The 27234-nt window shown below is 36.4% G+C and overlaps 3 protein-coding genes and 3 pseudogenes across 9 annotated transcripts; 4 read left to right on the top strand and 2 right to left on the bottom strand.

The window, feature by feature from the left end:
• Positions 1 to 444: 444 nt before the first annotated feature.
• On the top strand, positions 445 to 3718 carry LOC111289438 (uncharacterized). Of its 6 annotated transcripts, none has more exons than XM_089767403.1 (4): positions 445 to 720; positions 1525 to 1979; positions 2762 to 3257; positions 3547 to 3718. In XM_089767403.1, exons 2-3 carry the CDS (start codon positions 1633 to 1635, stop codon positions 3237 to 3239), a joined length of 825 nt encoding a protein of 274 aa, XP_089623529.1. In that variant the 5' UTR covers positions 445 to 720; positions 1525 to 1632; the 3' UTR covers positions 3240 to 3257; positions 3547 to 3718. The 6 variants fall into 6 exon arrangements, 3 of the variants coding, with proteins under 3 accessions (XP_089623529.1, XP_089623530.1, XP_022736216.1); XR_002690188.2 differs by having other exon boundaries at positions 477 to 720; positions 2762 to 3289; XM_089767404.1 differs by having other exon boundaries at positions 513 to 720; positions 1522 to 1979.
• A 263-nt stretch (positions 3719 to 3981) lies between these two features.
• Positions 3982 to 9106, bottom strand: LOC111289439 (MOB kinase activator-like 1A). The gene is made up of 7 exons (XM_022880482.2): positions 8966 to 9106; positions 7649 to 7697; positions 6579 to 6687; positions 6365 to 6458; positions 5442 to 5575; positions 5066 to 5229; positions 3982 to 4319 (listed from the first exon to the last, which is right to left on the bottom strand). Exons 1-7 carry the CDS (start codon positions 8986 to 8988, stop codon positions 4245 to 4247), a joined length of 648 nt encoding a protein of 215 aa, XP_022736217.1. The 5' UTR covers positions 8989 to 9106; the 3' UTR covers positions 3982 to 4244.
• A 483-nt stretch (positions 9107 to 9589) lies between these two features.
• LOC149515947 (uncharacterized) lies at positions 9590 to 11486 on the top strand (annotated as a pseudogene).
• A 1460-nt stretch (positions 11487 to 12946) lies between these two features.
• On the bottom strand, positions 12947 to 13924 carry LOC111291244 (protein BOBBER 1 pseudogene; annotated as a pseudogene).
• Positions 13925 to 14645: 721 nt separating this feature from the next.
• Positions 14646 to 16995, top strand: LOC111289333 (protein PAM68, chloroplastic pseudogene; annotated as a pseudogene). The gene is made up of 2 exons (XR_016346666.1): positions 14646 to 15027; positions 15795 to 16995. The product of XR_016346666.1 is annotated as a protein PAM68, chloroplastic pseudogene (transcript).
• A 3838-nt stretch (positions 16996 to 20833) lies between these two features.
• Positions 20834 to 26981, top strand: LOC111291464 (protein BREVIS RADIX-like). Its single transcript, XM_022883245.2, has 6 exons — positions 20834 to 20970; positions 22209 to 22384; positions 24878 to 25272; positions 25774 to 25903; positions 26251 to 26582; positions 26769 to 26981. Exons 2-6 carry the CDS (start codon positions 22268 to 22270, stop codon positions 26845 to 26847), a joined length of 1053 nt encoding a protein of 350 aa, XP_022738980.1. The 5' UTR covers positions 20834 to 20970; positions 22209 to 22267; the 3' UTR covers positions 26848 to 26981.
• The last annotated feature ends 253 nt before the right edge of the window (positions 26982 to 27234 follow it).

Genomic DNA, 27234 nt, shown 5'->3' with positions numbered 1-27234 from the left:
TTTCGATTGCAGCTAGTGCTCGCCTGATGGGTAATAGCCCATGAGCTTGTTTCCATAATTTCCTGTAGATCCAAAAAAATAAAAACAGCAAGGCCCACAGGTGCTAAATCCAATGACAAGATTTAATTCCATCAAAGGCCACACGTGTTACATCCCACGATCCAACGGATGTAGACACCAATGTGGACCTATTGTTATTGGAGACAGGGCCTGTGAGTCAACTCCAATAGATTTTCTCTTTTTTTTTTTTAATCTTTTGGCTAATTTTTCATAAAATAATACTTTTTCCCTTTCATACACTGTCTCATTTTAATTTTGCTCAAAGTTTAAAAGCTTTTGAATTAAATTTTGACTTTTATTGATTATAAGTTTTTGTTTTCAAACAAATTTATGGATGTAATTAAGAGTAACAAAAGAGAACTAAAAATAAATTAACAATACAATATATATGAAACCGAGGAAGGAAGGAGTAACACAAACAAATAAGGATGGCTACATGGAATAAAACACATGGGAAAAACATTGTCTGATAACTGATATGATTCCCTTATGATCTCCATCACTTTTTCTGCCTCCTCCTTTTTTTACTCCTCTTTCTCAGATCCCCACTGTCTCTCTCTCCCTTTGCTTTTTAGTTTATTCTAATGATTTATTAAATTCAGTGAATGATTTCTTCTTGAGTTCTGATTTGGAGAAAGCTTTGTAACTCAATCATGTCTTGTAAGTACTTTCATCCTGTTACATCTGTTAGTTTTAATTGTATTTCTTTTCATCTTCATTTTTTTTATTTAATTCAAAAAAAAAAAGAAAAAAGAAATCGATTACCCATAAAATCTTACTACTTTACAAAAACTTCTTCCTTTTCCTTTTTCCTCTGTGAAACTTTTTCCAGTTAAAATGGTTTTGTCTGCATTCTGTAGCTTGACTTTTCAACGGACATGGATCTGATTTTATTTCTCTTTTCTCACGATTTTCCTTCAGGAATGATTTCTATTGGGATTTTTCAATATTGACTTTAGTGGTTTTTTTTTTCTAAGCTTAAATACCAAAACGATGGAAAATTTGACTTTTAAAAATGAGTTATTTTAACAGAAGACTTTTGATGCAGAACCAATATTTCTGAAGCCCATCTTGTTCTGCTTGTTTCTTGGGAAAACTCAAGAAACAAATATGCCTCAATTTCTATGACTTATGTTGGTTTCCAATTGATTAATTGAAATTTGAAAACATCTGTAAAGGTTGGCTGCAACTGTGAACTTAAAAAGTCATTCCTTTTAGTATAAAAAGTTTTTTCCTTTTTTTTTTTATTTACTTTTCAATATTTTTCTCGTCAGCAAACAAAGTTGACACGGAATTTCACCAAATTTTTGTAGTCTAATGCAATAAGGCAACCTTTCTTTGCTGTCAAAAAGCTTGTTCATTCAATTTGTTCAAAGATTTATCATTTGTCTAATTTTTTAAGTCTTCTATATAGATAATCAGATTCAATGTATGAAAGCTAAAACTGTTTACCCTTTGAAGCAGAAAAATAACATATCTTGATAAAACAACAAGAAGAAGAGATTGCAAGAGTTTAGAGCTGACTGTGTCTGAAACAAAAGATAAGAAAGTGATAGATATATCAACAAAGAGATGGGATCTTTCAAGGGTCATGTTTTGCCGGGGACTCTGTTTCTGATGGTTGGCGTATGGCACATATGGAGTTCTGTGTTTCGGTATGTGTCAAACCCCAAGTCTTTTGAGGTCAGAGTGTGGAACCCAGTTCCTGGTTTTGATGGGAAGTTAAAATACTTCGAGCTTTATGTCGTCGCCATTGGTGCTTTTATTGATTTGTGTATTGAGCTTTTGTATTCAACCCACCTCAAGTTTTTTGTCAATGGAGTCTTGAATCCATCACACTTGAATGATTTTGAGCATTCCGGGATGCTTCTCATGTTTTTACTCTTAGGTGCTATCGCTCTGCTTTCAGAGAAAACGAGGTCAGTCCTGATCTTTTCATAGCTTATGTTTGTTTTGCAAAAATTTGAAGGGGGACGGTTTTGCTTTTGCCTTTTTTTTTGTTTCCTTTGGAATGGGAATGGAGAATGTTATAGAACGCTCTGGCATTTGAATCTGAGACTACTTAATTTCATTCTTTAATGGACACGAATATTTCTTTATGCAAAATATTATAATTGAAAAGCATAGACAATCTCCTTTTGAAATCAGAAAACAATGAAATGATCATAATTGCTGTAAGGAACAAATCTTTCTCTTTATCTCTTTTTTTGTCACTGAATAATTTAACAATGCTGTAATCATTATAGTTGCTGCCTGTTGCTTTTAAATTTGAACTGCCCACATTTTGTAGGTTGTCCCCGTTCTTTTCTAGGAAAACACAAGAAAGGAAAATAATTTGTCCACTTTTTACTACTTGATCTAAAAGATCCAAAACCTCCACTAAGCTGAGCAAAGATGAATTTTCTGACTTGAGTATAGTTCACATCAAATTTGAACTTCTTATTGAGTTTGGCTTCTGATATTAGCAACACATGTAATTGCACAACGCAATCATGGTTCTTAAATGCCATTATTATAATTACTTTGTCTGAAATCATGGTTGTTTTATTTCAAAATGTTTACTCTATCTCATAAATATTTTTTTCATTTCCCATTTCCACTTAGCCATGAATAATTCATCATTGCAAATATATATTTTACCAGTTGTTGTTAAATATGTCTAATTTTACAACCATCTTTGGTGGAATCTCTTCTTGCTCAGTTTTCTTTCATTACCACAAGGAGCCCTTTGTCTTATCGCGGCTGCAGCATTCATTGCAGAGTATCTGCTATTCTACTTTCACTCAACCACTCACAAGGGCCTCGAAGGATACTACCATCTTGTCCTTGTCCTTTTAATTGGACTCTGCATTTTGACCACTGTTGCTGGAGCTTTCTTGCCAAACAGTTTCCCAGTTGATTTGTGTAGTGGAATTGCTATAACTCTCCAAGGCCTCTGGTTCTATCAGACTGCTTTCACCCTCTATGGCCCCATGATGCCAGATGGTTGTCGGCTCACGGGAAATGCAATATATTGCCATCCAACAGATAGTGAGGTTCGAGGCGAGTTGATTGCTAACTTCCAGCTCTTCTCTCTGGTACTGGGTGTCCTTGTTGCTGTTGTAGGATCATATGGTTTTGCAGCTTCAAGATATGGGAATTCTGATCTTGGAAGCACGCATTCGGTTCAGGATGGCTGAGAATGAGATTCAAGCAGGGTATGTAGTCTTGACTTGGGATTTAAATTAAGGTTAGTCTTCTTGTTCATTTTTATTTAATGCGTTACAGTTAAAGGTACTATCTTTAACTGATGTTGGGTTAAAATCAAGAAGAGCCACTTCCAAGTAGAAGGGAAATGGAAGTGAGTTTCTTATGGTTACCATGCCAATGACACATGACCATCTTGTCATCCTCTGAAGTTTAAAAATGCCCTGTAAAATCTGCTTATGATGGTAGATTTTTCTCTTATGCTGTTAATAATGACGAACACTTGTCTGCTATTTCCAGGTTTCTTGGGAGGGAGCGATGAAGATGCTTGACTTTTCATTGTTGGGGAAATACTGTGTATTCTGTTTTTGTACATGTGTAAGTTCGTCAAAATCAACAGGGAATAATGATGTGATCTACAAAGACAAAACTAAATTATACCTCAATTCAATATTCTTTTTCATGCTGACAATGGTAACTCTTCGCTCTCTCATTTCATTTCCGTTTGTTATGCAATTATTGAAACTGGGATTTAGACAATTTTCACAGACCTTAATTCTCTTCACAAAGGGGTGAGAGTGAGGTGGCTAGTGTTCAAACTTCAATTCCCATTCATTAATAGAATAATCTTTTAGAAAACATATGTATATACATCAAAATCAAGCTGTTACCTTTTGCTTGGTTTTTGTTCCAAGTTCCAACAAGTATAAGATCAAATAACAAAAATGGCAATAATTAAAAGGAAATTCAGGCTTTCATTACTTTCAGGACAAGCTGCTTTTCGCAAATGCTTGATCTAGGCATCCAAAAAAAGGAAGAAAAACAACAGAGTCACTCCCTGCAAAGTTTTAAATCCAAGGAAGATGGCATATGAATTGCATTTATAACATAGAGAAAGAGAGACTTTTTAAGTCGCATACTAAAATAGTCTAACTTATTACTTTTGCATCCCTAAAATAAAAATATTTCAGGATCTCCAACTCTCCAACCCTATATATTTAGTAGGGCACTATGATGGATTCTATGAGCTCTTGAAGTGGAGCTAGCTCTTTCTTGTCAATCAACCCGAATTCCTGCACATGCAACATAAACTTTCTAGTCAACTAAGCATTCTTGCTTCACAGAAAGAAAGTTTCAGAGATTAAAAGGACCTTTCAAACCTTACTACCTGTGCTTAATGAGGATGGTCAGTGGGTGAGGATGGGGGTAAATCTCCTAAAAAAGGGACTAAAACCATATTCCGGTTTTTGTGACAATTACAGGTTTTTCTGCAAAAATCATGACACATACCATATGAAAGAAACCATGACTGCTAGGAAAAAAATAATGGCAAGCTTTCGCTTATACCCTTTTTTTTTTTTTTGGTTTCAAAGAATCATTGACTACTTGTTCTAGAAGTTGCATCAAACATCTTTAAGCTATTCTCCTCTAGTTTAAGGAAGATTGCGTCCACCCTCCCCACCGTCTTCTTTCTCTTCCCTCTTTTCCCCTTTCACATTTGAATTGGGCTTATCAAAGATTATGCACAAAGCAAAAAGCAAATCCTAAAGATAACAGCGTCCCTAGATAAAAGAAACCTTGCACTGCATTCTTTCAAAAAAAAAAAAGGAGAAAGGTTTCATGAATGAGTGAAACTAACCATATTGCAACAAATTTGTAGTAGAATTATGCAACCTGACTACTGTAATTTAGTAGTACTCATAGATAAACAACTGGATTTATTTACATTTGTGTAAAATAGGCAAATAGTGGAAGAGGCCTGCCTTGAACAAGAGGGTAGAGAATAAAAGAGTTAAATATCAAGCAGAAGAAGACTTACACAAGTAAACAGAATGAAATGCTTGAAGCATGTGTTCAAATGGGCTTCCTCCTTAAGGCTCACAATTTTCTGAAAGTGAGAGTGATAGATGTGGGCATATACACGGAACAGTCTTTTGAATATTGTCTTCACCACCTCCTTGAAGTTGGGGGGAAACGGTGTGCCTAGCAAATTTGAAATATGCAAGAGGAAAGTAATTAGCAATGATACGAGGTAAAATAATTTTGTTTCCTTTTGGGACAAGTATAAATATTAGAAAAAGTTAATCATCGCTGTTGTCGTCATACATAGTCAAAAGAATTTCTCTATGACAGTATGTCCAACTTCATCACAAGGAATTAAAGATGATTAAGCACATGACTGATGAAGATTTTACCAAGCTTTTGAGGAAATATGGATTCATCATCAAGCTGTGCTTCGATCCAGTCCATTAGATATTCAACATATTTTGGAGCAGAAACCTCGATAGGTTTCTTAATTTGCACACCATCTGCCCATCTATATTCATACCTGTTAAGTTTTGTAAGAAAGCAAATAATCAACTCCAATAAACCCAAGATATATACTTTGAAAGATTTTTACAAATGAGTAGACCAAATTAGGGTTTGCAGCAGGTAAGGATGGAATTGTTAAATTGATTGACCAGATAGTGAAAGGTACAAGAACCAAACACGAAAACAAAAAAATTTACAGTAATTTTGGGGAGGGGGGGTAGGGGAGGATCCAAGTTTCATGGTTAAATTCTGCACAAGGTGTAATAATTGGCCAGAATCAAATGAATACAAGGACTTTGACTCTTAGAACAATTCTAGCTAAAACAGATTTTGTCTTTCTACAGACCTCTGAAAATGTAAGGCAAAATTCAAACTATTACAAAAGGCTAAGGTGAATTAATAATAATAAAAACAATTTTACCACATATTAAGACTAATGAAAACAACAGAAATGTGATGCATAGTCTCGCTCTCGTCCCACTTATCAAACAATATTCTATTATATGTTCCAACATCATAATTCGATAACATTTGGCAGGATATATATCTTTAGACAAAAATAAATTAATGCAATTATCATGCATGTTTCAAAGAGATAAAACGCCTAAATTTACGTCAAGGAAGTCTCAGTTTTTCTTGATCCTTTATGACTTAATGCATCCATCATTCGAGAGGAACACTTTCGAAACAATCAACAGATCCAAACATGACAGAGGTTATGCAACATGATGAAATATTAAAATATAGGATTTTTACTACTAATTTATTGAAAGGGGCAAAAGGAATCTGGTTTAATATGTCATACTTAGGGCCTGCAGTCATTGTAGGACAGTTCTCAGGAGTACAAAACTCTGTGAGTGTACCATAGAGCAGATTCACCTGATTGAAGAAATCCACAGCTGAAAAAGATCCAACAATTATATGCACAGTTTTACAATATATAGAAGGATTTATTCAGAATGTGTGCATATGTGCATGCCAGGTGTATGTGAATAAGATAGAGAGGGAGTAAGAAATACTGTTGACTGCGAGCCATTCATTTAAATCCTCCCCAGGAGGTAGCCTTACTGCTTCCCTTAGGTTTCCACTACCCAGGGTGGCATCAATGTGCTTTTTAAGCTGTGCACCCTGCATTATGTCAAGATTACAATACTGGGATGAGAACTGCAAATTCTACTAAGCCACTTCTATAGCAGACTGAAGTCCACAAAACATTTTATATAAAGACATGCCAGCTCTCAAGAAATGGAGAGAAACCTCAAAAAGGCTATTCAATTATTGTCAAGCTTAACAATACAGCAGTACTAACCATGTTTAGATATAGATACCCATTTAATTATAAAAAAAAGAAAATCACGTGTAGTATGTGCATACAATGCAATCTAACATCCAAGAGTGAGTCCCACAAGTGGGGCTGTAGGATATTCATGTAGGTCAGTAGTGCATTGAAATTCATATTATTTCAGCTTTCCACTGAAAATTTAACTAAAAAATCGTAACATAAAGTTATTCTTTGAATGTGACTTCAAAAGCAATGGAATTTATTAAATAGAAATACGAATGGTAATGTGATTTTCTTTTTCTTCATTTCTTGATAGCTATGGTAAAGTGAATTCTTAGTTTACAAACAGATAAATAACAAGGTTCAGAAATAAAGGCAACCATTTAAGTAGCTAAAAAGCCAAGATGTAGAAGAATCTGCAAAAGGCATTAAATCAAGGATTCAGGAGCTTCTTTTCTTAGCTTGCTTTACAAATAAAGCCAACAGTCCAGGGACTTTTTTAGGATTTTTGGATGTATTAGATCTTAGGTGTTAAGTTGTCCTCACTTTTATTTTGTTTCTCTTTCTGGATACTTTCTAGCATACTCCCAGTGTGCTAAATTTGCATGCTCACACCCAAGAACTTCTTAGTCATCAAAAAGGGGAAAAACAAATTTCCCAACCGAAATTTGGGATGGTTACATCAACAATCCAACAGATTCAAACACAGTGTAAGAGAAAAATCACATCAAATTCTAACATGCAGGAGATGAACAATATTAATTATATGCTTTATTAAAAGAAGAAAAAGGAACAAAAGTAACCAACCTTACTTCCTGAAGGTGCACTTTTTTTTGGGCGGAATGTTCGCTGATTTCTGTTTTCAGAGCAATTTATTATCAGGAAAATGTATCAACTGAAAAGATAAACAAATATTTAACGGCTATGCTGCTAAGACTTGGGAGGGGGAGTCAGAAATATACCCACATCCAACATATCTAAGTTCATTTTTCACAAGTTTTCCCATAAATTTAGAGGATCATAGACAAAGCTTGTGTGTATTTAAGTTATTTCATATGAGTACAGTATGGTACATTAGGATAAAGATTTATAATAACATAGTTTGAGGAATTCAAACCAAAGCAAAGTATAAAATTGATTTTTAACAAATTAAGAAAAAACACATTTCAGTAGATTAATTGTACGTTTCTCTTTTATGGCTTGAAATAGTGTCAATCACACATACATGGACACATATTGCACAATAGAGAGCAAGATAGAAAGCCAAAGCTCCTATCTAACTGAAAACTATGAAAGATATCCAGCATGCTTCGAACCTGATTAATAAATTTGTTTTTGGCAAATTAATTAGCTTTCCTTAGACTACATTTATACATTTCTATTACTTTTTGATCCAGTTAATTCAATTTTCTGAACTTCATTCTGCCACCACGAGTCGTCTAACAAAGGCTGCAAATTGTCAACAGACCTAGTTTGATACTCACTCAATACAATCCAGCTTCAAGACACAAAGCTCACCCTTCTCAATATGGTCATTATTTTAAGGTAAAAAAATAAATAATTTAGCATAAGTTCAGACCTTTTCAACCTTTCTAACATTGTCATTCACAAAAACCACCTGGGACGGCATAGCTTTTAGTTATAGTTCTAACATTGAACCAACTAATCACAAGCTATCAGAACACCAAGACAAGTTCAACATGCATTAAGATCCACTATCGTTAATGTATAGCCTTTGATTTTTATTAACATATAGGGAACAGTTTCACAGCCAAACCATAATGGAGGATAGGACTGTTTTAAGACAAAAAGCTTTGAGAATTTAATCAACAAAAGCACAGCTAACCATAACCAATTGCTCTGAAACAACAATCGCATTGCAGTTACAGTTAACAGAGCAATCGAAGAATCAGGGAGGAAAATAAATGAAATATTTTGAGAATTTTAATTAAAGTTAATGAAGCCAAAAAGATGAGTTTGATCGCTGATCTTGAATCAGAAAAGGCTGAAGAATTATAATAGATCGGACATAAATTATCAACGCAACATTACAAATAAACAAAAAAACAGATTTTTTTAAGAGAAATTTAAAAGAAAAAAAGAAAAGTGGAAATTGTCAGTCACCTGCCCAGACCGAAGAGACTCATCCTTCGGGTGAGGCTTTGATTTTTCCTTTCTTCAGGTGGAGACCTGAAAAAGCCTCTTTTTTTCTTTTTCACCTTTTCTTTTTCTTACTAAAAATTATTATTCCTTGCGTGAGCTATCCTTAACGTAATTTATTTATTATTTGTAGAAAAAATAATTAGTGTACGAATAAAATACTAAAGAATTACTGTACCATATGGTATAGACCATAAACAATGCTGTATTTTATTTTTTACCAAAAAAAAAAAAAACTGACACAAAGAGTTGGGTAAGTGAGGGAGTTTTAGGGGATTTTACCTTTTTTGGTTTTTTTGGGCTATTTTTGGGCCGATACAACGAGCGGGTTTTTTTTATGGTTTTAAAACCAAAACAACTATACTGAGTGAAAATTATCTAAGAAGCATAAATTATTATAATTCAATTGTTTTTATTTAATTATTAATAATACAAAAAATCACTCAGAAATTGTCTGATTGATACTTAGAAGGCAGAACCAGAGCCAAGCAAATTGTCTGATTTGGACTTGGAAAAGAGGTCCAACATGGAGAAGATGATGTTTGATCAGAGGCAGAAGCAGAGTTGGGGCTTCCCACCAGACAACAGATGGGGAACCAAGACATGATCGAGAAATTCGTGGCTCAGAATCCAAAATTTGACTTCTCCAATGCTAATCAAACTGAGACAGAAAATATCGCTCACCTGTTTAAATATTTTAGCTCGGATTTTTTTTTTTTTTTCTAAGATTTGAGTTTCTTCTATAATTTCTTTAAAACCATTTAACTGCGCTGATTAATATTTATACATCGTCATTGTATTGTGCTTTGTGCGGAACGCACGTGGACAGCATACAATAAAAAGCTCATAATTATTCACTGTGGGTCTCATCTCCAACAGCCAAGTCCGAGGTTCTAAAACTGACTCTTCTACTTCTCAATCTCCTGAGTACAACGAAGATCTCTTGGCTTTCTGGGCTTCCTTTCTTTTGCTGCATCTTGGTGGTCCCGATACAATTACTGGTATGGCTCTTGAAGATAACGAACTCTGGCTTAGGCACTTGCTTGGTCTCGGTTTTCAAGCTGTAGCTGCTCTTTATGTCTTTGCTCAATCTCTTCCAAAGACCAGGCTATGGGTTCCCACCGTCCTCATGTTTGTTGCTGGAACCATCAAGTATGTTGAGCGGACGCGTGCTTTGTATCTTGCTAGCTTGGACAGAATTCGAGATTCCATGCTTAAAGAAGCCGATCCTGGGCCAAACTATGTAAAGCTTATGAAGGAATACGCTTCCAAGAGAGCGAATAACTTCCATCGCAAATAATTATGATTCCAGAGCCTGATAAAGAAGCCAGGCCTACTGATGTTCCAGTGAGGGAAGGCATGTTGAGCGATCTCGAAGTGGTGCATTATGCTTATAAGTATTCCCGAATCTTCAAGGAACTTGTGGTGGATCTCATCTTCAGGAGCATAATGAGAGCCGAGAATTCTTCAAAAAATGGGAAGCAGATGATGCTCTGAGGGTAATCGAGGTTGAACTCAACTTCATATAAGAGGTTCTTTATACTAAGGTGCAAGTTGTGCATTCCACCTGGGAATATATATTCCAAGGTATATAGTCTTTGGGTCCATTTTAGCAGCTCTTGGACTCTTCCATTTCAGAACAAAGAAACACGACTTTTAACCAATTTGATGTGGGAATCACCTATACCTTGCTCCTGGGTGCAGTAGCTTTGGATGTAATAGCGCTCCTGATGCTGATTTTTTCGGACTGGACTTTCGCTACCATCAAGGACCCCGATTCGAATTCGGGGATCTCGGCTAAAGTCTTCAGTAGCTTCCTTTTGTTTAGGAGGCCATGGTGGATAAAGTGCAAGTGTAAGACAACGAATCTTAAACTGGTAGAGAACCCGCTTGAGATGGATCATAATGTGTTGGCAACTCCCATTTTGTTCCGAAGTTGGCCTGGGTCTCTCTCATCCTACAATTTGATAAGTTATTGGCTGAAAAGCCATACCAGTAGAATCCACAAATTCACGAGATGGCCATGCGTTATTGCTGAGAAAATCACCGGCTTTCTGCATATTGACGGATGTTATCGCTTTGTTGTTCGTTCGATCATAACTGTCGAGAAAGCAGTCATCGATTTTCTGTCTGGTGTGATATTTGTATTGGCTTTTAATAAGGACAAAGTCAGTAAGGCTATCACCTTCCTTGTCAATAAGCTCTGCCAGATTACTGGCCTACACCACATCATCAAAAAGATAAGTGAAATTTCTGGCTATATTCATAGATTCATCATGGGAAGTATGGGACTTAAGGACTTTATGGACGGGATAATATATGTATTGCACGAGCCATTCACTAAAGAGATATGGAAAGTGTCGTTTTTCCAACACTAGGCAGCCCAACAACTCCGATTGTCTTGAACGAATCGTCCCTTCCATCCTTGAGAAGCATAATTTCGAGTGACATCTCATAGAGTTTAAAACCTTGAACCATATGTGGATCGACGTAAGTCTTGGGAATTTTTCTCTTCTGTGACGAGCTCCCTTCGTCTTTATTGTTTAGGGTAGCATTCCCATAAGAAACTGGTGGTGGTGCTCTTGCTGCTGCCTTATCTCGTTTCTGATCTTTATTGCTTGAAGAAGTGTCGTCCCCTGCTACCTTGAAAATTTTGACGAAGTTGTAGCACTTCCCCTTGCTCGACTTCTCTTCAGATGGAGGCAGCAAACTCTTTTGGTACGGGTCGTACATGGTCTCTTTCTGCTTAGACCCATTTTTGGAACTAAGATTTTGGTGTTCAGTCGTTGCAGCCATATTCCTTTTAATCATTTAGAGCTCTATGTCAAAGTGGAAATATCGGCTGCTTTAACGTTGAGATTTTTATTAGTATCCAGGTCGAGGATACTTGTGAAGAAAAGGAGAAGATATCCGCAAACAGCAAGGGAAAGCTAAGCTACAGCTAGACGAAAAGGGAAACAAAGATTAATACTCTACAGAAGGAAAACTATATTTTTACCATGCAAGAAAATTGCTGAACAAACTCAAAACATGAGATCCTGAAATGGGGAAGGAAAACACAAGGAACAGAGTTATAGGCTATTGGGTGCTGAAGAGTTGTTGATTAATAAAGAAGGGTAAAAAGAAAATACAAATAAGTAAATTAGATCCTTAGCAAAGCCTTCAAAAAATAAGTGTAAAAGAATTAGAAATATAGATTAAACAAAAAAACACTAATGGGACCAGTAATTTTAAATGGAGCATTTTATTACTAATACAAGATGACTTTTATGGTCAATGCTCAAAAGTCGAGGAGTCAACGACCTCCACAATATTCACATCATGTTAAAATAATCAAAGTAAGATGAATTGATGAATATAATTAATTAAAATCGATTTAGATTTAGCCTTCTTTTCAGTCTTCAGTAATTCTCGAGTGATTTACTCAAGGAACTCCACTACTCCAGCAGCCATGGATAGAAGGGCCTGAAGAGGCCCAATCCAACATCCCGACAAAAAGGAAAAGGAAATTACTAAAGCAAAGCCTTAGGCGGTTAGCCTTAGTGCTTAAACTAACGGATAATGACGGAGACCAATCAAAAACCCCAAGGGAAAGGAAAAAAAATTTGATGCAAAGCCTTGGGCTGTTTTGAATTGCAAGTGTGTTTCATGTTTGGTGTATGCAAGAATGTTATACATGTTACTCAAAGGAAAAAAGGGCTTAAAAAATACAAAACCCACATTACATTAGTTCAACATATATTGTGGCGAGTCCACTTAAAGCAGGTGGGCAAGCATCCATGAATCATGAATGTATGTGTGTGTCTAGGTAATGAGCAAAAAGTTATACGACTAATAAACAAAAATGGGTGAAGATTAGAATTTAATACTAACAAGATATAAACCTTAGAAAAAGATAAATTTATTTAAGAAACCTATACCAAAAACAATATTTTGCGCCACAAAGCAAAATCAAGTCCGATTTTTAAAAAAATATTTAGAGAAAGCTTAATTTGGTTAAAATTCAGGAATTTAAGGAGATATTTTCCATCTCAGTTTGATCATGATCAAACCATCTACATCATCTTAGCACTGGAGAAGTCAAAATTTGGATTCTGAGCCATGAATTTCTTGAGCATGTCTTGGTTCTCGATCTCTTGGCTGGTGGGAAGCCCCAACTGCTTCTGCCTCTGATCAAACATCATCTTCTCCACGGTGGACCTTGTTTCCAAGTCCAAATCAGACAACTTGCTTGGCTCTGGTTCTGTCTTTTGAGTATCAATCTCCAGACCTCCCTTCAATAAGGATTTCCACCAATTGGTTTTGTCACATTTGGTCAATAGCAACGAGATCATCTTTTGGTCTTCCAAGCTCCAGTACGAATCGTTAGGTTTCACACCTCAAACAACTGCCCATCAACAATGGGAGTCTGACCCTTTAGGCCAACCTTCAAATAATTCATCTTTACTTCGCATAAAACGTCCCTGGATTTTGTCCCCTGAGGGACTGGAATGGTAACAGTCACCTCTTGCAGGTTTTGTCCCCAAGAATGGTTCTCCATGTCTAGACCGTTGGCCTTGTTTGGGGTTAGCTTCTTTTTCTCCTCCTTCTCCTTTTCTTTCTTGTCTTGCTCTTTCTTCGCTGCCCCTTCTTTGATTATTCTTTCCTTGATATTCTTAACCAGACATGATATTTTCTTCTCGGCAGAACCGCTCTTGAACATGTCAGAGTTTTGAGAGACAAAGCTAAAGGCAGATTCAAGAAACCCTAGAGGATTTGAAGGGTCAAGAATTGCAGTGAAAGACAATGGAGAAGACGAATTATTGTTTTCTTGATCTTCTGTGTAATCAGAGAGGATAGCCATGGCAAAATTCTGGGATTTTTGCAGCGTTTTACTAGAGAAACTAGCTAGAGAGGATGGACTACTTATTGTTAGGATGTTTTGGAGAAGCCTATTGGCGTTGAATGAATATATAGGCGTGGGGATCAGGAAATCCTTCTTCTTCACGTCACAGATATTCGATTGCTATTAGGTTTTCCTTAGTTTTATTTTATTAATTATGATAATTATGGAGGTTTATATCTCTCTCAAAGCCAATTTTCATTGGCTCTTTAATTACTATTTCATTGCAATTTCTTTCTTTTTTTTTAGAGTATAAAAATAAAGAGTCTCTTAACCAAAAATTTATGTACAAAAAACCATGCATGATTGCAATCGTCAAAAACTAAATATAAATGCAAAATATAATAAAAAGATTTTAATATAAAAAATATATATGCTTCGTTATTAAACTTATTAGCAAGACCACTGGAACTTATAGTCCCTAAAAGGCTGAAATAATAACAAAATAGAGTTTTATCTGTTTTTAATGTGGCATGAGTTTGATTTGGGAAGAGGGATTTGAACATTAGTTGATTGAGCATGAAGATATATAAGAAAGTAATAATACAAATTCGAAATTACAAATAATCTCCCAAAACAGTAAATGGGGTCATGAATACAATTTCACTAAGAAAATTAATTTTATTAACAATTGAATATTTTATCCAATGATCTCAAAATAAAACAAGAAATAAATACGTTCCCAAAGTATCTTAGTTGTTTATTCCACATGCATATTCACAAAACAACAACCAAAAATATTGAATTTTATTTATTTTGTGGGCTTCATGTAATTTCGGTATAATAAGGCCAAGAGCTACAGCCCCTGACCAATCCCTCAAGTTACACATGTACAGTAACCTTATGGCTACTGGCCCAAACGGGGAAAAAAATAAAAGAACAAGCTTGTCGCTTCTTCTGTCAGGTAACTAACTGGTAAGTGAGTAGAGTTTCTGAGTTTGAGTGTCTGAATGGGATTCTGTCGGGTAACGATAGTTGAGTTTCTGAGTTCAGCAACAACTTAACAAGAATAGGATTCCATAGTCCTGTTTGAATTCTCATTTGTGGTTTCCTACCTGGACGAACTCAAGAGAGATTTAGAAAAGTGAAGTGGCTGAAGTTAATGGCTGCTGTGGCGCTTTCATTTTTACCCTGCCCTTAGAAGGTATGCTTGCTTGCTTGCTGTCAATCAAACAGGTTAAACCTTGCTAATTACGCGTTTAAATCACGAAAATGGCTCTCATTTATCTTAAACTAATTGTGCTTGCTTGGTTAGTTTGCCTTTTCATTCGTCTTGGTTTGGGTCTAAACTTGGGTTGCATTCATAAATCTGTTAGGTTTCCTGAATGCCGTCATCAAATTAAAAGCTTTTAATCCCTTCAAATTTTTACTGTAATCGTTACGAAATGTTCGCTTACAAAGTTGTGCTTCATCTGACTTCCTTCTAATTATATCTGTTACTCTTTACATTTCTCTTTTTCCTTTTCTCTAATTTAGATTACAATGATGCTCATTTTCCCCCTAAAATGATACGTTCTGAAGTATTAGATCATCCCTTTCCACTATTGGTTTATTGAGTATTTAAATATACATGTAGTCGGGGTCAAGGAAACTTAATGAAACGATGTCATAAAATTTATCATCCTTATGATAATTGATAGGACATTCACCATCCAGTCAGACATTTTGAGCTTTGTGTACCCAAAACAAATTGTGTACCCAAAACAAATTGAACTTTGGTTCATTCCTTAAATATTCTGGTTGAGTATCTTTGCTGCCCGCAAAACATGTACACTTCAACATAGTTCATCTTTGATGTTTTATGGTGAACAAGATTACTGAATTTCATCTGTCCTTAGACGTTATTGCCTTGCCAAATATCTCTGTTTGCTAGTAATCAATCTGATAGATAACATGCATATGGTTTTGCAGATTGACCATGGTAATGAACAATCAAATTTCGTATGTGGGCTTTGGACATTCTCCATCAACCGCCGGTTGGAAAGACATGTACAGATAAATGAATGCCTACGAGTGGAGAAAACCATTGAATTCTCTTCATTTACAGGAACACCCCCCAAAACAAATTCGATCATTGTACTTGGTACCCCTGAATGCCACCTTGAATAGCCCAAGAGGCTTTGGACTCCCTCCAAAGAAAAATAAGAAGACAAAGAAGCCAAAGAGCGATGATGAAAAAGAAGAAGAGTTTGAACCTGCGGCAGGCGTAATACCTGAGGTAGTGACCAACAGGATGATCAGCAGAATGGGTTTCTCAGTTGGAATTCCATTGTTTATAGGACTCTGATTTTTCCCATTCTTTTACTATCTCAAGGTTGTTTTAAAATTTGATGTCCCAACATGGGTGCCGTTTGTTGTTTCCTTCTTCTTCTTTGGGACTGCCCTATTAGGGGTGAGTTATGGCATTATGTCCTCTAGTTGGGATCCAATGAGGGAAGGCTCACTCTTGGGATGGAACGAGGCTCGGAAGAACTGGCCTGTTTTTTGGCAATCCATTTGGGGCGGATCATATAAGATGGAGGATGCACTCGTATTTGCAAATTATGTCTCTTTTTCCTCCTTGTTTTCAGTTTTGACTGCTGATGTTTTTAGTTCTTAAACAGTAAAGCAACTTTTGATGAATTTGAATCTGTAAATTCACATTTCAATGCGTAGAATCCATATATTTTTGGAATGGAGCTGCCTCTCTTACTTTGGAGGACCGTCCTAAAGTTGGACTGGCTGCTAAAAGGAATGCAGCAATGTAGTTCTTTTCCCTCTCCCTTTTTGGGAATTATACTAGGCCTGCCCTGAATCTACCTCAGCCTTCTAAATTTTACCCAAATCTGTCCAGCCTGACGCTTACGTATACATGTTATAATAATTGGGTTTTTCTTTTCTGGATGGTACAATCGAGGGTATAGATTCCATAAGAAGTGCCTGCCGCCCATTGACATTAAACCTCCAAGAAAGAAATCAAAGAATCTGGGTTGCCTCCAATTCTGATTACCATGCTGGTTCTAGTTCAATCTACTTTTGTTGCATACGATATGATCTGTCATCGGTTTATGCAACGTACAAATTCTGCATTTCTCGTATATATTAATTAACAAGCAGTTATGAGGGGTAGACAAATAGTTAAGCTTCTTGTGTTTGCTTTTTTAAGATGAAATCACTAAAAAATCTTACCATTAATTGATAATTGCTTTTCCAGATAATAAAGATATTGTGAAATATGTGCTTGACATTGTGTAATAAAAACGGGTTTAATTCAAAATTTCAAAACAAAATCAAGTACTTTAATTGCAACGGACTCAAATATTCTAGAGGATGTGTAGTTGTGTGCTTTAATTGCTTAACATCGTCTAGTGAAAAAAAAAAAAAGAGACCGGCAGGTTGAAATTATTCCCCAGAAGTTGTATTCAACTCTTCAAGCATAAAAAGGCTTCTTTTAGTGATCCAGTGTACAGTAATATAGCCTTTTTTGTAGCAAAGAGATGCTTATAATTGCTTTGATTTTATTTTGAAATAAAGTAACATTTCTGGAATACTTCTGTAAAAGAAATAGGCAGCTTGAATTAATTCCATTTTCTTTGAAGCTTTCTTTGCCATTCTGAGGAAATCTTGCCTGCCCTGCACTTTTTTCGCCTGTAAGATCAACTTTAATGGGCCATGCAGGTATGGGCTACAAATCAACACAGGCCTAAAAATGATTGCAGGTGAGATCAGAATCAGAGATTGCACTATATCTTTCCTATCTTTTTCTTATTTTCCTTTCGGATATCAAATAAAAACAAGATTTTAAAGCTAGATATGGAGAGTCATCATCATGATTTTCAAATTATGTATTTATTGATTGAAAATAGTAATGGGTGTTCCCATTAATGGATATTATCTTTGGCATGAAGAAGCAACTTCCTATGTTATGTCATCGTACCTAAAGCTACATGCAAGCCATAAGGTGAAGGAGTCTAGGAAATGTTCTAAAAGTTTACATGTAGTTTAAAACAAAAACAGTGAAGTTGGTCTCTTCTTTTAACACAGGAAAGGAAATGTTTTTGATCTGAAACCAGAAATCAAAAGAAACATGTGTAATCAAAGTAATCAAACATTGGAAATAGGGAAAGAGTTTGGGATTGAGATATATTAGATCTACTTTAGAATGGATCACTCAATGGCTTTATAATCACTTTTCAAACAACATTCCTGACGTTAAAACCAGACCCACCCACCCCAAACTTTCCTTTCCTTTCCTCCTCCTCTTCTTCTTATAGTTTTCAAATGCAATAAACAGTGACATGCAATTGTGCCATTTAATCTGCCATAGATTCATGCTGCTAATTAAATGTTTTAATGGAAACCATTGTCTGTACGTAGTTCCTCAATCCAACAGCTGAAAATGGGTATGGTTTTCTCTCATGCTACATAAACATATATATCAATATTGAATATCTTTCTTTACATGCATAGAGAATAGATAAAGAGACATGAAAAAAATCAGAAAGTTGTAATTTATTAAAGTAATGGGTTGTATTTTGAAATTGCTTCCAAACCAAACAAACGGGGGAATGAAGAAGGGAGGGAATGAGTGGCTTTGGACCTTGACTATGCTTTTCTTGCTTAAGAAGATCTTGTAAGAACCTCTTTAACCAAAAGCTTAGAAGCCCATGTCTTGCCATGTGGCATCTCAACGGGCGATGCATACATATATATATTATAAAGAAGTGAGCCTCAAAAGAAGACTGCGGCTTGGCTTTGCCTGGCTGGCTGGCAGTCTTGGAGAAGAAAGAGATGGCATTGAGTTGTTTTGCTGTCCCTCTATCCCAAGCATTCTTTGCTTAAAGCTAAGGACAAAAACAGTGTGTGGTTAAAGTTAAAGCCTACACACATACTTGCCCATTATTCCAAAGCAGCAAATAGCAACTGACGCTGACAACCGACAATACCCAGTTAATATTTCTCTGGGTTAAAAGTTCTGCCATTCTGTGAGACTGTGTCTTAAAAAAGAAACAGTTCCCAAAAGATTAGTGACCGGTCACAGCCGGTTTAGTCAGTGACCAGATGTCTACTTGAAGTACAATAATCTCTGAACAGTAAGGGGGTAGGTTTCTTGAGTTGCAGGTTGTGGCCACTGCTCAGACAAATAAATGAGACAAATAAGCATCAACCAAAACAAAAGGTCCTTTTTTAAATAATAAAAAAAATTTTGGGGTTTCATCCATTTTGTTATATATCGTCGACAAGATTGAAGATCTTCCTATATTCCAATTTGGATTTATAACAGTATTGATTCCTTCACCAGCAGCATCGAAGTACCTCATCTCCTTCAGTCTGATTGGACCATGCATGCACTCTAAAACCCCCCCTTTGTTTCCCTAGAAAATACTACCTCTTAGTTTTTAACAAAATACGAAAAAATAGCCTAACAAGAAACAAAGCTTGAGAATTAGTACGATCCGTAGGTGAAGCTGCTCCTATATAGCATTCTGATTGAAATGATCTATGCAACTGGACGACAGGAACGTCATATACATGCATGCCTATTGTTTCTTCTTATTATTGGTAAATTGTTTGATCTTAATCCGAGCTATGAATGATTCCATACAGTTGTTTGTGAAGCTGAAATTAAACATTTTCAGTATAAAACCAATTTGCAACTATGATAATTGGATTGCAAGTGTTATAAATGTTTTGCTAGTCCTAGCCAAGCTATATATATATATATATATAACCTAGTAGTTTTGTAAAAGCCAAAACTTAAACTTAAGGTCAACCAATGATTCTAAACATGATGGGTTTGTCATCATTTTTTAATAAAAGGTCTTCATTGTCCTGAAGAATACTACATATTCCTATATATATCCTAAAAGCGAAGGATTTTTTTTATTACTTTGCTACTTATAACGTTTTGATTAAATACATCAAATCATTATTCAATTTATGAACAAACTTTAGTCAATATTTTCCAGCCAGTCTCCATTTCTTATCATTTAATTTCCAACCAATTTTCTAATTAAAATTCATGAGTTCAGTCGTGACTGGCAAAACTTACATATTAAGTTGGAATTAATAATATTAGAATGTTAGAACATCCACTTTTAATTTAAAATTTGTTGGTTGGGTATAATGAAAATGGAAAGGATCTTAGAAAGAGATTTGGAAATTAATTGATCAAATAGAAGTATAAAATTGAACCAATGTTGGCTTTTTTTTTTTTTAAAAAAAGAAAAAGATATATATATATATATATATATATATAGAGGAGCATATATATTGGCCTTTTTCTGAGATGTCTCCACAAAATTAAAACAAATAAAAAACTGTTGAATAATAAATAAATAACAACAATGATGGGATGGTTCATCACTCCGCACTCATCAACAGTCAAAAACTACTAATGTGATGATGAAATGAAATCCCAGCCATCGGTGTCCTTTGTTGGAATTCACCCAATCATACGCCGCCACGTTCTCTACTTCGAATACACGTAAGAGATCCCAACATTTCTTGCATTAGAGGAACACATGGACCCCGCATGTCCTCTCCGTCCAGGACCCATATCTTCCCTCTAAACGATACCCCCATAACGGTCCGTCGCTCCTAATAATCGCATTAACACATTTTTCCGTTACTTAACGGCTGAAGGGACTGATGCCGTCAACCTTGATCCCTTCTCACTCAATGGAGTGTCTATATAAATACTCTGGGCCTCGATTTGTTTTCAACTCCTTGTCTTTTGTCTGAAAAATTCTTTTGCTATTACGGGCTTCATTTGCCAACACGTAAATCCCGGGGCTTCCGTATCCCAACTTTCCGTTTTGGGGAACGTGTCGGATTCTCGGCCGATATATCGCCGGCATTTTGTCCCGGCTACCCCGATATATTGTTGTCCGTTGTCCATTTTCAGTTTATCCAAGTAGCATCTTATCCTTCTCAAGATTTTTCAGCCGATATTCAAGCGAAATTCAAGATTTTAGCTTTCGTGTTTCTGTTTCCTTCTCTCTTAACGCTCTATGTTTTCAAAGTTTCAAGCTTCAAAAGAGGAGTAAAATTTCATCGTTCAATCCAAGACCTTCAAAGCTTTACTGGGTTATTAAAGTTGACCAGGGTAAGTGGGTGTTCAGGTTTTCCTTTGCCTTTCTCAGCAACCAAACGGAGCATTACTTTTCCTTTATGATTTATTTAATTGTATTGTGTTTTGCTATTAAAGCTATTGGTTCTGAGTTGGTGTTTATGTGAATGGAGCAGTGAAAAAAAAAACCGGAGTAGATTAGAGAGAGCACAAAGCAGAGAGCAGAGGAAATGAAATGAGAGACAGTAAATTAGAGATATAAAGAAAGACAGCTAAGAAAGGAGAAGCATTTGGGTTTGGGGTATTGGGGTAAGTCGTTTTCGAACAATAAATGATGCCAAATGGTAGTTTTCAAGCTTTCAACTGGAAACAAATCTCAATGTCACACTTGCTGCTTCTCTCGCAATATTCCTTGTCTCTTTGTCTATTCATTTCTCGACACTTGAAATAGGCCCATCATCTTCTTCGATAAAAATAGATTGGTCCATCCATCCATCCATCACCCCCCACATAAAAGAAAAGAAAACTACTCTACCGCTCCAGTGTTTCAATACACCATCTTCTTCTTTTTTGTTTTTTTTTTTTTCAATTCGTTAATTTTTAAATTGGTTTGTCAGAAACTTCGGCTTGCTTAAAACAAACCATAGTTTGTTTTGAATCTTTGTTGGTTACGTTAAAGCAAAGCATAGATTCCAAGCTTGGTCACTGTCGAATTAGGCTACTGTCCAATTGGGTATGTCCCCTTATGTTTTCCTTTTTTTTTCCTTCTATAATTGACTGCTTATTTTATAATCTATCAAGTACTTTTGTTTTGGTTTGGGGGGGTCTTCTCTGATCCCGAGCTCTTTTTCTTTTGCTTCTCTTTCCTTTTTGTCCTTGTCAAAAAACTCCATTCACAAGGGATGACGCTGATACAGCATTCACATTTCTTGGATTGTTTTCTTGTATGATTTGTTTTTGTTTTTTGCTTTGGTGCCAAGCATGCTGGAATTAGCTCCATTGTTTTTATCTGAATGGGCAAGTTTCTTCATTATTTTATTGCAACAAAATCTCCTAAGAACAGGATGTGAATGTCTCCCCACCCTGTACCACTGAATGAAGAACGTTCCATTGTCTGTTGAATTGACCGTCATTACCCTTAAAAAAACTGAACTCCTCATGGGTCTTATTGTAAATTCACAATCCAAAAGCAAAACAAAATTTTAGCGTTTGCAATTTGGATTAATTGATACAATGATTAACTTGCTCTAAGTCTAATTCTTTGTTTCGTGCAGGGATAAAAAGACAGCAGTAAAAGGAAATATCAAAAGCGAAGAGATAAAAAAAGAAAAAAATGTTTACGTGCATAGCGTGCACAAAGCAAATGGCGGAGGGAGGGGAAGAAATTGAAGGAGCGCGAGGAAGTGGCACGCCTAGTACAAAAGAAGCCGTCAAAAGCCTGACGACGCAGGTTCTACTTCTACCGCCCTTCCTTACTGCCTTATTTATTTCTTTCTCTCTTTTTTATCTCTTCAGTCTTTACTTCACCCTTGGGGGGGGGGGGGGGGTGGGCTGGGCTCTCATTCAATCTCTGGCTTTGCTTTTTCATTGACCTTTTTACTTTGGCTTTGTTTGTGAAAACGGACAAAATCAAAACCCCAATTAGCCTCTCTGATCTCCTGGGGACCACCTTCCTCTTTGGACACTTTTGGCATCTCTCTTTCACGTTTATTTGTGCAGTCCTGCTTTTAATTTAATCTTAATCTAAGATACTATAAAGCTGTCGGGGTCTCAAGGATTTCTTCCCATGTAATGTGGTTTAGAATTTCATTTTTGCACCTCCTCAGATTTCCTCTCACGTGGGGTTTTAATGACTTAATTTTAGTTTTATATATTTAAGATTCTTTTTTTTTAGATGTACAAGAAAAAAGAGAAACCAAAAAAGGAAAGTCCTTTCTTTTCTGCTCTTCTGGGAGGCGCGTGCAGAAAAGAAAAGAAACATTAATGATCCAGCATGTGATCCTCAAAACTCAAAATAATACTATTAAATTGAACAGGAAGAGAACATATATTTCTGCATTTGGTACAAAATTTACAATTTCTTTGCTCAAATCTCAGCACCACTAAAGTGTTAAAAGACTGAGGTTGCCATGAAAACATGGGCAATGCCATAGCCCATAGCCAAAATTCCAAACCCTGCTAGAATCCAACGGTCAAGAGGGTTTCACTATGTGGCTAAAGTGGTAAACTTTTGAGTAAAATCGTGTGGTACAGTTTATATTCTAGTACACTGTTGTGAACGGGCTATGGCGCTGGGATTTGAGCCTAGGCCACTATAGGCTGTGTTATATGCTCGTAGATCTTTGCGTAACTTAGACCAACAAGAATCCCGCCACAGCCAATTCCCGTTAGCCGTTAGGCTTATTCAAAGATCTTACTAGATCTTCTTTCTTATGAGTTATGACCTTCTCTAGGACTAGGACTAGGAGTGTCTAAATAACAGGCATGTGCAGACGACAGTTTCCTTCGTATGGGCTACATAATCTCTATGTTTTACTTTAGAATTTGGGATGGGTAGAATTACTTCCAGGAATCCTGCGTAAAATCGTCCCTACTTCCACTAGTAAGAACTCTTCCTCACCTACTTTTTTTCTCCGTGAATAAGCATAACTAGTACTATCTAAAATTTCGACATTTGAGTGTTTTTGAGGTGGTGTTTAATTTTTTCTTTTGAGTCAGATGGATTTGAAAATAAAGTCAACCTAGTAAAATGTCTTATAAAATAGTACGATGGTGTTTTAGGACGAAATTGAGAGAAACAAAATTTCCAAGCAATAACAGTAAGTGGAAAAGACAGCTTATTTATTAAGAAGAGACACCCAAGTGTCCGGGCCTGACCCACCATTGAATTCTTGTCGATCCACTGTGTTTGAAAAGTATGGTTATGTGAAAAGAAAAGAAAATGTATGCATGCTAATTGGCGGTGAAATCAGATTGATTGACAGCTAAAACAGCCCTCAGGTGGTAAACAGAAAAGTACCTTTTTATCCTTTCAGACTGTGTTAGATCAACAGCCTTGACTGCAGTAGTTTTCCCATGATATTCACAATTGAGGGTCGGTTTTGGTGTATTTTCCGCCTTTTTCTTCTTTTCTTTTGGCGGGTGAGGTTGGGGTTTGATCTTTTCATGTCTGGGTCTACTGTGCATAAGAGCCGGGACTTGGAGTAAAATAGCTATGAAATGGACCATTTCAATGTTCTGGCTTTTCTTTATAATACTAGGTCTGTTATGCACCATAAGCTCTGCACTTTGAAAGCGATAATTCAGAACAATCTATGCATACCATCCAAATTACACTGTCAGCTGTTCCCCTTGAAATAGGGAAACATAGATTTCAAACGCAAATTATTTCTTGTTCTCAGATATTGACAAATACGGGGATAAATGATGTAATAAAAAAATGCTGCGTAAAGTGCTCCCGCTATGCACAAGTCCGAATAAGGGTTTGTTGTACGCAGTCTTTCTTTACATTTTTGCAAGAGGGTGTTTTCATCACTCGAGCCCGGTGCGTAAATGATGTAATGATAAAGATAATAATGCAAAAGTAAGTTGGAGAAGAAATCAGTTAATCACTTCAACTAGAAAGGATTTCGTTAGAACATTGAATATCTCTTAATGACAAAATTAATATGGTTTAATTTACAAGACAAAAATAGTCGTGGTTTAATTTTTAGCCTTCGTTGGATCATCAATTCGATTTTCTCTGAATCTCTCGATCACTGTTAGCTACATGAGCTTTGATGCTTGATAATGCATTTTTATTCTTGTCAAAACTGAATTCTCTGTATTTTCCGATATCAAGTCTATGCCATTGACTTGATCTTGTGGAAGTTAAGCATTTCAATGAACGTAGTTGTAGCTTTTTTTTGTGCTTTCCATTAGCTTAAATTCTGATAATGTGCAGATCAAGGATATGGCATTGAAATTTTCTGGTGCTTATAAGCAATGCAAGCCCTGCACGGGCTCCAGCAACTACAAGAAAGGACATCGACCTTATCCAGATTTTGATGCTGCTTCAGAAGGGGTTCCATACCCCTACATGGGAGGAAGCTCTAGCTCAACACCTGCATGGGACTTCACGAGTGCCAGTCATCATCCAGGAAGGTCAGACTCAAGATTTACTGGGGTATTCAGTGGTGACAGAACCCCTGGTGGTATGGAGTCGATCTCGGCCCAGGATCTGGTGTTAGAAGATGAGGATGAGCCCAAGGAATGGATGGCACAAGTGGAGCCTGGGGTTCATATAACTTTTGTTTCTCATCCTAATGGAGGAAATGATCTAAAACGAATTCGCTTCAGGTATGCCATTAACCATCCATAACAGCACCGGTTTTAGTTTCCAAGCCTATAAATAGACGTCACTCTCAGCCCTCATTTATCTGTCAAAAATCACGAGTTTAATGAGCTATTTAAGCATATTAGCTGGAACCTTTCCACTGATCTATGGACCAAGGATGGCCTCTGCTCCGCCACAATGTATCCACTTCGTTAGCTTATTGCATGGGCCACAATAACTCTGATAATTTGCTGATAATTATCTTTGATTGAGCTAGATTAGATATTTCTCTTTTTTTTTTTGGACAAGTAGATATTTCTCATCGTCTGCTGATTAGTCCTTTTTATCATATGCTGTGATTTAATATTTCATGCGATTGCTTGGGCCTAGCAAAAGTCCAATCAGCTTTGATTCTCAGACACGAAACAAAGTGAAGTTTTGTGCTACTCCAAATTACTCCAATTATTTAGAGTTTTTGTTGCTGGATACGGAAACTGACGTTACTTAGGCTTTGAATTTTGAAGCCGGGAGATGTTCAACAAGTGGCAAGCCCAGCGATGGTGGGGTGAGAATTATGATAGAATCATGGAGCTCTACAACGTACAGAGATTTAATCGACAGGCTCTACATACTCCCCCAAGGTCTGAGGATGAGGTAAGCCACCTTGGTCCTCGCTTTTAAGACATTTTGTTGCTTGATGAACTTGGTTTGCCCCTTTGTGAGTCCTTGAATTTATTGAGGCTACAGTCGCCAGAACCAGAATTAGTAGTCAAGAATCGTATGTTAAATTTGCATTATCTTCATTCTATCTTCTGCCATTGACACAAGACTTCGTTGTAAGAAAAGTTACTAACATGTCATAAAAGCATATTCTTTTCTGTTTGTTTCCTGACCTAGTTCTTCCAAACAGTTAATTCTCTCAGTACTTAAATAATTTTTATGGTAGATACATAATTTTATTACAAAGTTCAAATTAGTAACAGATAAATTGTACACTTCAGATACAAAGGGATTCTTCTTACTCAAGGATGGGATCGGCAATGGAGAGTCCTATGGCTCATTGGACGCCAAGAAACAACTATAAACCATATGGGGGTAAAGGCTATTTCCCACCAGACCATATGGACCAAGGTGGGGCCCAACATTACAATACTGGGCCAAGTGCTTTTGATGCTTCACGGACCACAACCTCCTCTAGAGATGAGCCTTCTGTTTCTGTCAGCAATGCCAGTGAAATGGAGGCAGAATGGGTTGAACTAGATGAGCCCGGGGTATATATTACCATCAGACAGTTGGCTGATGGAACCAGGGAACTCCGGCGTGTCAGATTCAGGTAATAAGATACAAGTAGTATTTTTTTTTTGAACATCTTTTCCGTTTAGACCTGAATATATATGTATCTTTGATGGTGAGTTTCTTATTGCTACAAGCTATAGCCAGTAGGAAACATCAGTGAACGTATTAATGATTCCAGCTTCATTAAGATGGGTCTGATGTTTTGCATTCTTATGTTGAGCAGCCGCGAAAGATTCGGAGAAGTAAATGCGAAGCAGTGGTGGGAGGAGAACAGAGAAAGGATACAAGCACAATACCTTTAAATTAATAATAATTATACACGAACAAATGGTAGCAGCGGTGGATCTAAATTGCAGTTGGAAGTTCGCTTCAATTTTGTTTTAAAACATGTAGTAGTAGTGATAAGAATCAATCCACTATAGTGAAGTTGTTTCATTACAGCTACAGGTATATGGGCTCTGTCACCTCTAGTGATGATGGAAACACTGAACTAACAAATGTCATTCAACTAAACAAACTAATCATGTCATTCACGGTGACAATCCGTTGAGGTTTTGTTTCGCAGCTGCTGGGACTCCAAACAAGCCCCTTCTATTTTTGGTCTGCCAATTTTTAGGGGTTCCTTTTACCACCTTAAAAGACCTTTCGGTCTTTAAGGTTTTTATATATTGCGTTATGTGCGTTTTTTT

This window comes from Durio zibethinus, chromosome 11, assembly GCF_047325235.1.
Source record: "Durio zibethinus cultivar Kanyao isolate XHJ-2024 chromosome 11, ASM4732523v1, whole genome shotgun sequence".
NCBI classification, from domain to species: domain Eukaryota; kingdom Viridiplantae; phylum Streptophyta; class Magnoliopsida; order Malvales; family Malvaceae; genus Durio; species Durio zibethinus.
The sequence above is the reverse complement of the archived record's forward strand: the minus strand, read 5'-3'. Positions and strand labels throughout refer to the sequence as shown.

Excerpts from the sequence above, each read along its gene's own strand:
- LOC111289438 (XM_089767403.1), top strand. The coding sequence starts at position 1,633 with ATGGGATCTTTCAAGGGTCATGTTTTGCCGGGGACTCTGTTTCTGATG. Across the intron at positions 1,980-2,761 it reads CTGCTTTCAGAGAAAACGAG|TTTTCTTTCATTACCACAAG; the intron begins GTCAGTCCTGAT and ends CTTCTTGCTCAG.
- LOC111289439 (XM_022880482.2), bottom strand. The coding sequence starts at position 8,988 with ATGAGTCTCTTCGGTCTGGGCAG. Across the intron at positions 7,698-8,965 it reads AGTCTCTTCGGTCTGGGCAG|AAATCAGCGAACATTCCGCC; the intron begins GTGACTGACAAT and ends CTCTGAAAACAG. Across the intron at positions 5,576-6,364 it reads ACAATGACTGCAGGCCCTAA|GTATGAATATAGATGGGCAG; the intron begins GTATGACATATT and ends AAAACTTAACAG.
- LOC111291464 (XM_022883245.2), top strand. The coding sequence starts at position 22,268 with ATGTTTACGTGCATAGCGTGCACAAAGCAAATGGCGGAGGGAGGGGAA. Across the intron at positions 25,904-26,250 it reads CCCCAAGGTCTGAGGATGAG|ATACAAAGGGATTCTTCTTA; the intron begins GTAAGCCACCTT and ends TGTACACTTCAG. Across the intron at positions 26,583-26,768 it reads CTCCGGCGTGTCAGATTCAG|CCGCGAAAGATTCGGAGAAG; the intron begins GTAATAAGATAC and ends TATGTTGAGCAG.